Source organism: Canis lupus, chromosome 3, assembly GCF_048164855.1.
Source record: "Canis lupus baileyi chromosome 3, mCanLup2.hap1, whole genome shotgun sequence".
Classification (NCBI taxonomy): domain Eukaryota; kingdom Metazoa; phylum Chordata; class Mammalia; order Carnivora; family Canidae; genus Canis; species Canis lupus.
Window position 1 is genome coordinate 56345331 of NC_132840.1, and position 9983 is coordinate 56355313.

The following is a 9983-nucleotide window of genomic DNA, read 5'->3' on the forward strand; positions in this document are numbered from 1 at the left end:
AGAAAGAAAGAAAGAAAGAAAGAAAGAAAGAAAAGAAAGAAAGAAAGAAAGAAAAGAAAGAAAGAAAGAAAGAAAGAAAGAAAGAAAGAAAGAAAGAAAGAAAGAGAAAACCATCCCAGATCCCTCGCAGCCAAGGGTCCTGGTGTCACGTGCGTTGCACCAGTGAGACACGCTCCAAGGTCTGCCAAGGACAGGTGCTTCCATTGAGGCCCTAGCCTCCCTGTCTCCCCTTTGCCTCCTTCCTGCCCACCCCACAGGCTAGCAGCAGAGCAGCCAGAAAGGTAACAAACAGGAGGACAGAAGTGAGAGCAGCCAGATACCGTGACCTACCCAGTGGAATGACTGCACCACAAATTCTCTTATTATTTGGGATAATTCAGTCTTTATTAGAAGAGTCAGGCCCCAGCACTCAGCCTTCCAATCTTTGCAGCCAGGGTCATTCTCAACGACCAGCTGGGGTGGAGTAAGGTCCACACAGCAGGGCCTTCTGATGAGGGTGGGGGAACATTTCACCTCCTTTCCTGCTCTGGAGGACAGCTGGCAGTGTTCCCCAGCACGGATGTGATCAAGGGTATCTCTTTGGCTCTCTTCTCATAGTGCGATTGGGCAAGCAGCTAGGGGCTTCACATCATCCACATCCACTTGGTTCCCGAGTGCAGACATTTCAAATAGTAGGGATTATGTGTCCCGTTATTTCCTGCGTAATAAATACAAGTATGTAGTTTTTGCCACACTTTGTCAGGCGTCCTATGGCCATTGTGGATACAGAGATGAGCGAGTGGAATGCTGGAAGCCGAAAGCCCAAGTTCCCGCTAAACTTAGGCTCCCAAGAGGCAGGGAAGAGAGAGACCCAATTCTGGTGGTCTCTCCACTGTCTGGTTCTTCATCCCACTCTTCTTTACCCCAACCCCATTTCAGTGACCTCACTTGACATACTCATTCACCAGCTTTTTGGTTGTTTTTTGTTTTGTTTTGTTTTTTTATTTTAAGTGTTTGCCACATGCCTGGACTATCCAGGACTCAGGTGGCCTACCTGTTTGTATTTTGAACACCTCATCTTTGGTTTTCAAGATCATTCGGGTTTCAAACTTTGCTTTCTTTACAAGTAAACCTCCGTGTGCTCTTGCTGATCCCTCACAAAGTGGCTGTTGTCCCAATATCGTAAAGTCCCAAAGATCAACAATATCTGTGCGGTTTACCTGAACTCAGCTGCATGGGCTGGGCGCATTACCCTGCCATCAGTGGCTGGGTGTTAGAGTCAAGCCTAAATGAGAGATCCCCTCATTCGGCTCCAGGGTACATCCAGATTGGAATTTGGGACAGTAGTAAAATGCTTCAGACAAGACATAAACTTAGCCCCAAGGGTCGCAGCTTTAGGAAGTGCTGCTGTGGGAACACAGGTGTAACAGTTGAGATAGAGCATTGAGACAGAACTACATTACATTATCACCTTGGCGATTTTACTTTTGGGGGTCTTTAAATTACCCGTGTGTGTACTATTTCAGGGCAGAGGATTGGGCCATTTTGATACTGATGGGAAATATAGCTCCTTTCTCCAAAATAATACATATCTGAGGGGATCCCTGGGTGGCTCAGTGGTTTAGCGCCTGCCTTTGGCCCAGGGCGTGATCCTGGAGTCCTGGGATCGAGTCCCGCGTCGGGCTACTGGCATGGAGCCTGCTTCTCCCTCCTCCTGTGTCTCTGCCTCTCTCTCTATGTCATAAATAAACAAATCTTAAAAAAAAATACATATCTGAGCTTGCACACAGGTGCCAACACACACACAGAATATTTAGACACCACCTCTGCAGTTCTGCAGATCCAGCTTAAGAATCCACTTGTGGGGGTCCCTGGGTGGCGCAGCGGTTTGGCGCCTGCCTTTGGCCCAGGGTGCGATCCTGGAGACCCAGGATCGAATCCCACATCGGGCTCCCGGTGCATGGGGCCTGCTTCTCCCTCTGCCTCTCTCTCTCTCTCTCTCTGTGGCTATCATAAATTAAAAAAAAAAAAAAAAGAAGAAGAAGAATCCACTTGTGATTTGCCATTAAGGTGGAAGAGTCTCTATACCATAATCTGGTCCTTTATCACATACTGTTTTCATTTCCCTGTTCATGTGTGTGTGTTTTAGCCCACTGAGTGGGCGGCTCCCTGCAAAGACGTACATGTCTTTATTATCTTCAGTGATATGTGCTTGTAGGGACCCCGGTCGTGGGAAGTATTTGACAGTTGAGTCCTTTGAAGTCACAATATCCCAGCTATCACCCCACGCCCCTCCAAAACGAAAGAGGTCACCACCAGAGGACTTGGAGCCTACACTCATGTGTTATTTACTCTCTAGATTTTTGGCCCAGGCATTTTCTACTTACTCATGCAAGTACCCAGCCTTGGATTGGGAGAGAACGACGGAGTGCCTCGTGAAAAGCCTTACACTGCACACACGAGCCCCTAACTATTCCTAAAGGAATGTAGTCTATTATCTTTGAAGCACGTGGTCTGTAGGCCTCCCACAGCCCCCACGCTTGCCTGTAATCAGAGCTCCTACTTGTGCTACCCCATGGATTTTCTCTCAAACTGCACTCCTTTCCTGGCACGAGCTTGTGGACAAAATGTAGAACAGAATTTAACCCAATACTGATAAAATAGCAGCCATGTGGTTTTTCCTTTTTAAAAAGATTGTACTTATTCATGAGAGACACACAGAGAGAGGCAGAGACACAGGCAGAGTGAGAAGCAGGCTCCCTGCCAGGAGCCCGATACAGGACTCAGTCCCAGGACCCGAGGTCACGCTCTCAGCTGAAGGCAGACGCTCAACCACGGAGCCTGCCAGGCATTCCTTCCTTATATTTTCTGATCCTTCCCTCCACCTGTACCTCTGGAGGAACCACCTTTGATTGTAACCTCTTTAGAATTTGGGCAGGTTCTCCCTCCTCCCCCGCCATGCCAACTCTGTAGGCGATTACAGCCACCTGGTGGCAGTATGGGGGAATGGCAGATGGATGCCCCCCTCCAAATTTGGGGAGAGGAAGCCTCTAGTGTTAGGTCTTGGTTCTGAGGGGAGCCAGCCGAGAGCCAGACCTCCTACTGCTTGGCCTCACCTTGCCTCCAGGACACAAGGCCCCATCCACTCATTATTAGGGACACATGGATTCACTCAACATTTGAGGTCATTCTATCAAAGTTTATTGAGCAGCTACCATGCACCCAACACTGGGAAGATGACCATGAACAAGGTGGACCCGGCCTTTGCCCTCATGAGCTTCCAGCCTAGCAGCTGAGCAGCCAACCACATCTAGGATCTTAAAATTTTCATTGTAAGAAGTGCTCTGAAATAAGGGCGATGCTAAGAGACCATCTCATGGAAAGTCTTGCTTTCTACACCAAGATAGCAGAAAAGCTTGCCAGAGGAAGAAACCTGCAGGGTCAGCTAGGGGGTCGATGGGAGGAAGAGTGTGGGGGCAGAGGGAACAGTGTGTGGGGGTCCTGAGGCAGGAGGACATTCCATGGGCGGCAGGGACATGGAACAGAATAGAGTAATGCGAGGCGGGCCCAGGCTGGTTCACGCAGCGTCTTCGGACTGACAGGGCTTTATTGCCAAAGCACCTGGAAGCCACTGAGGAATCTGAAGGAGCAGAGGCAGATGCCCGGGTTTGGTTCTCAGAGCTCACCTGTCCTGCTGCATGTGGGGGCAGGAGTTGGGGGCTGGTTAGGACATCAGTACAGCAGTCTGGACAAGAGGGGACAGTGGCTGGGAGGAAGAGGGAGCAATGCCCCTGGGGCATTTAGGGGCTAGGATCTACTTGGAGGGTGACCAGGGTGCAAGGAGCAGGAGGCACTGAAGCGGAAGACTCTGGGGGAGGGGGGAGGGGAGCAGGTTTGGGCTGACCCTGGAGGCTGGCGCCAGAGCAGCAGCATTGCTTGGGTTCTAGAGTCGGGTCAGTGCAACTGAGCCAACAAGAGGCACATGAATCCACCGCAGGGTTGACTACACATCAGAAAGCTTCATCACTCACGGCCTCTTGGAGGACGGGACAAGGGGCAGCCCTGGGTCTCAGTGTGTTTGGAAAGTGCTGAGGCAGGTACCTGCCTCCACCTCCGGGCAGCCCCTCAGCCAGCCCCTCTGAAAATGCCCAGGCCTATGAGCCTGGTCCTGAGCCTCTGTGGCCCCTGTCGGGACATTCACCTGTCATTCTCATCCCCCTTCCCAAGGTTCAAGGGGACAAATCTGGCCACTGCCTCCCACGCGGTTGTCTTTTGATCACCAGTGTTCTGACCCAGTGAGCTTCTCTCTTTACATCACCCCTGTTGAGCTCCCTGTGGAGTTGCTGTCTTGCAAGTGGACCCTGTTTTCCTCACCTTCCCTAAGGGGCACAGGCCCATCATGAATATGTGCTACCATCTGCCTCCATTTTGATCCCCTATCCAAAGGCCCTTTCCCTATTCTCGTCTTCCATGGAGTCCGTATCCATCCACCTCTTTGCCTCAGAAAAGCCAGAAGATTTAGCTGTGGGCTACTGGGGGGCAGCCTGGCTAGCCATTGCTTAGCTGGTGGCCCTCCCAGCCTCCTCCCTGCCCCTTCCCTGCCATCACAGAGCTCTGCTAACTCCCTTCCCGAGACACTAAGGGCCGAAGAAACTGCGAACACAACAGGCTGGCAGGGTCTTGTTGTGCAATGAGATGAGGACAGCGAGGTCCTCTCTGCACTGAAAGAACGTGAACTTTGGATTTGGATTCGAGTTTGCATCCTGGCCGCTAACTTGTGTGCTTCTGTGCTACTAAATATTGTTGAGTTTAGGTAGCTCCCCTCTTACTTGCTAGAGGCAAAGCTGCCAGGGTCACCCATTGCTTACTAACCCCCAATAGGGGAAAAAAAAAAATCTAAGCTTCAAAAGACTCATGTATAAAATCGTGGGGATGGTGCCCATCTTAGAGTAGTCGTATTAAAAAGGGTGTATGAGGCACGTGGCCTTAATTACCTACTAACCGTTCACTTTCTTTCTTCCCTTTGGGGTTTCAACTATCAAGCACTCTTCAGGAGGCGAGTCAGCCAGTTTTGTAAGGCTAGCAATAGACATTTCCTGTTCCTGTCTGTGTAAATCCCATCTTCCTGCCGCACTGCCACAAAACTCCTTCCATCCCTCATCCCTGGGTAGGACTTCTTCTCTGACTGTCTAAAAGTTCTTCTTAAGCTCTGGCTGGCTGTCTCCCTCCTCCAAGATACTTCTCGTTTCACTCCTGAGAATTAAGTAACGTGCTTCCAACATTCTCCCTAACTCTCTCTGAGCAAATCACAGTGGGCCTAGGAAACAAGATGTGCACGCTTCAGAAGGACGCAAGAGCCACTGGCCAGTTCCCAGCATGGAATGGAGGTCTCAGCCAGCACTGCCCGCCACCCCCCACTCCCGGCTCTCTTCCTGCAGGGGCACAGAAATAGCAAACTCAAAACATGTTTTGAGTCTACATAAGCAGTCATCTCGTCCCCTATAGCTCCGTGAGGTCATCATTGAAGTAGAGCAGTATGGCAGGTATGTAGAGTGTTCCGTCCATATTGAGGTAATCAAATTCTTCATCCTCATCCCGGATCCCATTCTCTTCCAGGGTATAATCCATGTTCAGTTTCTTCCCTTCGTATTTCCATGTATAGCTGGCAGCATGTGCGTTATAAGGGAGATACCGGTGGAGGATTTCCCACATTGATTCCAGGGCCCCCACCTGCAGAACATGAAAGCACCCCATCCCCCAGGATTTCGGATGGGACACGTGCATGCATCATGTGCATGTCCCACGCTGAAGCCAGGAGCCCAAAAGATGACAGTGCTGAGAACAGAGAGCCTCTCTTTGGTGGATAGCATTTCTAGGCACTTCTCTGGTCCCCAAATGAAGCTGGGGCTCCAGCACGCAGTGAATGACCCCGAAGTGTCACCTGTCTCTAGGGCAGCCACTTTTAACAAACAGATGGCCCTAAAGGGTCAGAGTCAGTGCCCCCTCCCCTCATCCCTTTAACAGAGTTTATTAATAAGAGAGTCCGGCTGCAACTGCTCTCCAAAAGACAGCCTGGAAGTGCTTCCAAGCCACCACCGTGGCTAAGGTGTATGAAGGAGTCTCGGTACCCTGTGATCCGGCCACTACTAGGGTCCCAACCCTGGAGACCGCTCTCCAGGTGGTCCGCCCTCCCCGGTCGCCTCTAAAGATGGGAGGGAAGGGATCCTGCTCCCATTTTCTACGGAGACCCAACGGCCCGAAGATCTCCTGGCAGACTTGCTGGGATCCCCAGTTCCCTCCAACCTGCCCGCAGGCGCCCGTTCTCACCTCCAGCGTGTGCTCCTGCGACGTGAGCGTGTTAATGATGCGGATGCTCCGGGTCTTGGCCGACAGCCGCCCCACCTCGTAGCGCGTCCCCTGCCACCAGGGCTTCCCGAAATCGTTGGCCCAGTCGGAACGGGGCAGCTGAGGCGGGACGTGCAGAAAGCGGCCCCGGGGGGTGCGGTATCTCAGCGTTCCGGTCAGCGGATCTACGTGCTTGCGGATCTTTAAAGAGGGTTGGGGAGGGGGTTGCAAGGGGGAGGGGCAGTCAGCACCTCCGACTCCCGCCACCCCCGCTTCTCCCCCCACCCCACCCTCAACCCGCGGTCCGGCAGGGCTCACGTCTCTGGTCTTCGGGTCAAACCAGTGACTGATGTCCTGGCCCGCAACTTCTATGATGGGTTTTAGCAGCAGGTCCCCTGGGGAAGGAGCAGCCGCCGTCAGGGCTGGCTGCCCAAGCCCGCCCCCGCTCCCATGCACGCCCTGCCCCTGGTCCAGGGAGCGGCCCTCACCCTTGTGCTCCTGAGCCAACGGCGTCAGGTCGTACACGGATCCCAGGTAAGACACCCACAGGTCTTCCGGCAGGTTGTGTTCGGCCACCTCGGCCGGCGTAAAATAGCGACGCTGGAAAAACTCAAAGTCCGGCCCGTCCACGAGGCCCCGGCGCTGCATGGCTCCTGCACTGTCGGCCATCAGCTTCTCTGGTTGCTTCGTCGCCCCTCAGCACGCCCTCACTCACTCACTCATTCACTCCCTGCGCGGCATCTTTCCTCCTAGCGAGCGCGTTGCTCCGCTGACATGGAAACCATTGTCCCTTCCCGGCCACCGTCCACGGAGATCAAACACTCGGGACGAGGGGCCGTCCGTGCTCACGGGAAACGTAGTCTGAATCTAGCTTTCAAGAAACTGAGTTGCGTCCTGCAGAGGTTTGGGGGCGGGGGGAAGCGAAAGCTCCGTGTTCAGAGTGGTCTGGGCTGGAGGGGATATTTAGGACAGACTGTGTCGCGAGGCAGAAAAGCAAGGGACGATGGGGTGCAAAGCGATGACGAGAAAAGATCGTCTCGCTACATGCCAGGATTTCTGAAGGATTTGTATGAACCTAAAGAGGGAAAACTTCTCGCGATATCTTAAGGCATCCGGCGCCGTAGGCCGCAGTGAGCCACAGTGCCGGAACAGTGGGAGAAACTCGCGAGATCTCTGCAGTTGCCCAGGAGACAGGAGGAGGAGGGGAGGTGATCTCGCGAAAGAAAAGAGGTCGGGAGCACTCGCGAGATCTCGGACCACCGGACCCAAAAGGTTCTTAGGAAGTTGAAGGGCCCGGAGCCGGCCCCGGGGCAAATGGCCGGAGCTGGACCAGCTATGCTGCTACGAGAAGAGAATGGCTGTTGCAGCCGGCGTCAAAGCAGCTCCAGCGCCGGGGTTAGCGCGGGCTCGGGTTCTGGGATCGAGGGCCAGCCGGGGAGCAAGATGGGGGGGACGGAGGGGGAACTGCAGCTCCCGGCAGCCCCCGGGCTCCGTGTGAGCGCCCCGCGGGCTGTCGGGAGCTGTGGTTCCGCGGGAGGGCGGCCGCCGGGGCTGCGCCGTCTCAGCGCGTGTCCCGCCCCGCGCAGGACTCAGACGGGGAGCGCGAGGACTCGCCGGCCGCGCGGGCCCGGCAGCAGCTAGAGGCGCTGCTCAACAAGACTATGCGCATTCGCATGACAGACGGTCGGACCCTGGTCGGCTGCTTCCTCTGCACCGACCGCGACTGCAATGTCATCCTGGGCTCGGCGCAGGAGTTCCTCAAGCCGTCGGGTCAGTGCCCGAGGACATCCTCCCGGGACTGCGGCGGAGTCCCCCGGTGTTCTGGGGCGGGACCGGCTCTGGCCTACCTCCCTGATGCTCTGACCTCTTCTTTGCAGATTCCTTCTCCGCGGGGGAGCCCCGCGTCCTGGGCCTGGCCATGGTACCCGGCCACCACATCGTCTCTATTGAAGTGCAGAGGGAGAGCCTGGCGGGGCCTCCCTATCTCTGAACACGATCGCGCGTGCTTTGCACACCATTAAACCTGTAATGAAGTGCCTGGTGTCCGAGTGTGGCTGGGATGTCGGGAGCACTCTCAACTCTCCTTTGCCTACCTGGCCGTGTGGGGCAGCCAAAGGCTCCCTCCGGTTCGGGGGTGGGGATGCACTAAGGACCAGCAGGCCCCAGGGTGGGCCCCTCCATCTTCCCTCCCACGCTGCTGCTCCAGAATTGTGGCTGGAGGGGGTGTCATCCTGCTCCGGAAGGCCCATTGTTTCCCTTCCCGGCCTGGCAACACCCGAGTTCCTCCAAGCTGGGGTCAGAGAACGGGCTCGGGTCCCCAAGGGGGAGCAGGGCAGGCGACAGAGGCCTCTATTGAGGGGGAGGTGACTCTAGGGTCAGGGACGGAGCTCTGGGGTCTAGCCAGGAAGAACGGGCTAACGCGATAAGGGAGGCGGGGAGGCTGAAGGATGCGCTCTGGAGCCCTGGCCCCCCACCCCGTGTTGTTTCCTGCCTATGGGCACCAGGCAGGAGTGACAGGACGTGTGCAATCCCTCTGTTCACAGGATCCCGGGAACGCGTTCAGTTCACTCTTTATTTGATGTGTGGTCACTCCTTCCCCTCCAACCTCACCCCCCCAGCCCGTAAATACTAGAGGAGCTGCACCAGAAGAGGACACGAGGCTGAGTGGTCCCAACGACGAGGGCGGGGGAAGGGAAGGGTGGAGTGGTGGAGTGTGTGTAGGGTCCAGCCCAGATGTTCAGGATTCGGATCTAGGTAGCAGGAGGAACGTGGGTTTTCCGGGGTGTGGCGGATTTCCGCCAGCTTTGGGTCCGTAGATGCATAGCAGTTCTTCGAAGGGATGCTGGGCCCCGGCTTAGGCTGGGGTGGGGGCGGGGTAGGTCGGGCGACCCCTGGGCTTCAAGTTCTCGGGGAGACTGAGAGACGGGGGGTGGGGGGTGGTCGTCGGGGTGGCTCTTGACTCGAGAGGATCCTCAGACCCAGACCTTTCCTGACGTGGGGCCGGCCTGGGTGCCCGGCAAGGCCCGGGTCTGCCGCGGCTGCGGGGAGCGCCGGCGCCGGTACAGAGCTCGGCTGTAGGGCACGAGGCAGTCGGCCAGGCGGAGGCGCAGGCACAGGCGGCGGTAGCTGGCCAGGGCCAGCACGAGCAGCGGCACGAGGAGCAGGAATCCGGTGACCAGCAGGGCCGTGAAGCCCGGGTCCCGCAGGTGCGCGGTGCAGGGGGGCGCCTGGGAGCGCAGGAACTGCAGGAGGAGACGAGGCGTCGGGCCCTGGCCCGCGGACCCCTGCGCCCCCCTCCCCACGAGGGCCCGCGTGCTCACCTGGGAGTGGCAGAGGAAGCCGAAACCTAGCATGGTGACGGCGGGCAGCAGGATGGTCCCCAGCACCAGCGCCAGCAACAGGAGGTTGAAGGCGGCCACCAGCAGATTCTGGGCCGTGACCAGCACCGCGCAGGCCCAGCAGTCCAGGGGGTCCCGGGGCTCCGGGCCGCCGCCGGGAGCGGGGCGCTGCGCCCCGGGGACCTCCGCCATGGCCGGCCTGGCTCCCGCCCGCCGGGGCCGCAGCCCTTATAGCGCTCCTTCCTGCCCCTCCCCCGGCCCAGCCTCTCCCCACCCCCCCTTATCCTGGAATGCGGCGCCGGGATTAGGCACCCCCCCACC

The 9983-nt window shown here is 56.5% G+C and overlaps 3 protein-coding genes and 1 long non-coding RNA gene across 8 annotated transcripts in view; 2 read left to right on the forward strand and 2 right to left on the reverse strand.

The window, feature by feature from the left end:
• LOC140630685 (uncharacterized) overlaps positions 1-5997 on the forward strand; it is a 27782-nt gene extending 21785 nt beyond the window's left edge. The window contains exon 3 of the long non-coding RNA XR_012028424.1: positions 5418-5997. This is a non-coding gene — a long non-coding RNA (uncharacterized lncRNA). The remainder of the gene's footprint in view (positions 1-5417) is intronic.
• Positions 1-8741, reverse strand: part of CYB5D1 (cytochrome b5 domain containing 1) — a 15888-nt gene extending 7147 nt beyond the window's left edge. For 2 of the 5 annotated variants that reach the window (XR_012028420.1, XM_072821318.1), the window contains exons 1-3: positions 6813-8741; positions 6643-6719; positions 6307-6525 (exon numbers count right to left, since the gene is read on the reverse strand). Coding sequence is in view for 4 of the 5 variants with exons in the window: in XM_072821318.1 (XP_072677419.1) it covers positions 6307-6525; positions 6643-6719; positions 6813-6993 (477 nt within the window). In the remaining variant the exon portion in view is untranslated. Of the gene's footprint in view, positions 1-352; positions 698-3157; positions 6526-6642; positions 6720-6812 lie in introns of those variants that run through there. The other 3 variants (XM_072821320.1, XM_072821319.1, XM_072821317.1) reach the window with 3 other exon arrangements.
• NAA38 (N-alpha-acetyltransferase 38, NatC auxiliary subunit) lies at positions 6899-8360 on the forward strand. The gene is made up of 3 exons (XM_072821322.1): positions 6899-7719; positions 7911-8094; positions 8202-8360. Exons 1-3 carry the CDS (start codon positions 7639-7641, stop codon positions 8312-8314), a joined length of 378 nt encoding a protein of 125 aa, XP_072677423.1. The 5' UTR covers positions 6899-7638; the 3' UTR covers positions 8315-8360.
• Positions 8742-8882: 141 nt separating the features above from the next.
• On the reverse strand, positions 8883-9884 carry TMEM88 (transmembrane protein 88). Its single transcript, XM_072821321.1, has 2 exons — positions 9645-9884; positions 8883-9566 (listed from the first exon to the last, which is right to left on the reverse strand). Exons 1-2 carry the CDS (start codon positions 9852-9854, stop codon positions 9297-9299), a joined length of 480 nt encoding a protein of 159 aa, XP_072677422.1. The 5' UTR covers positions 9855-9884; the 3' UTR covers positions 8883-9296.
• Positions 9885-9983: the final 99 nt, after the last annotated feature.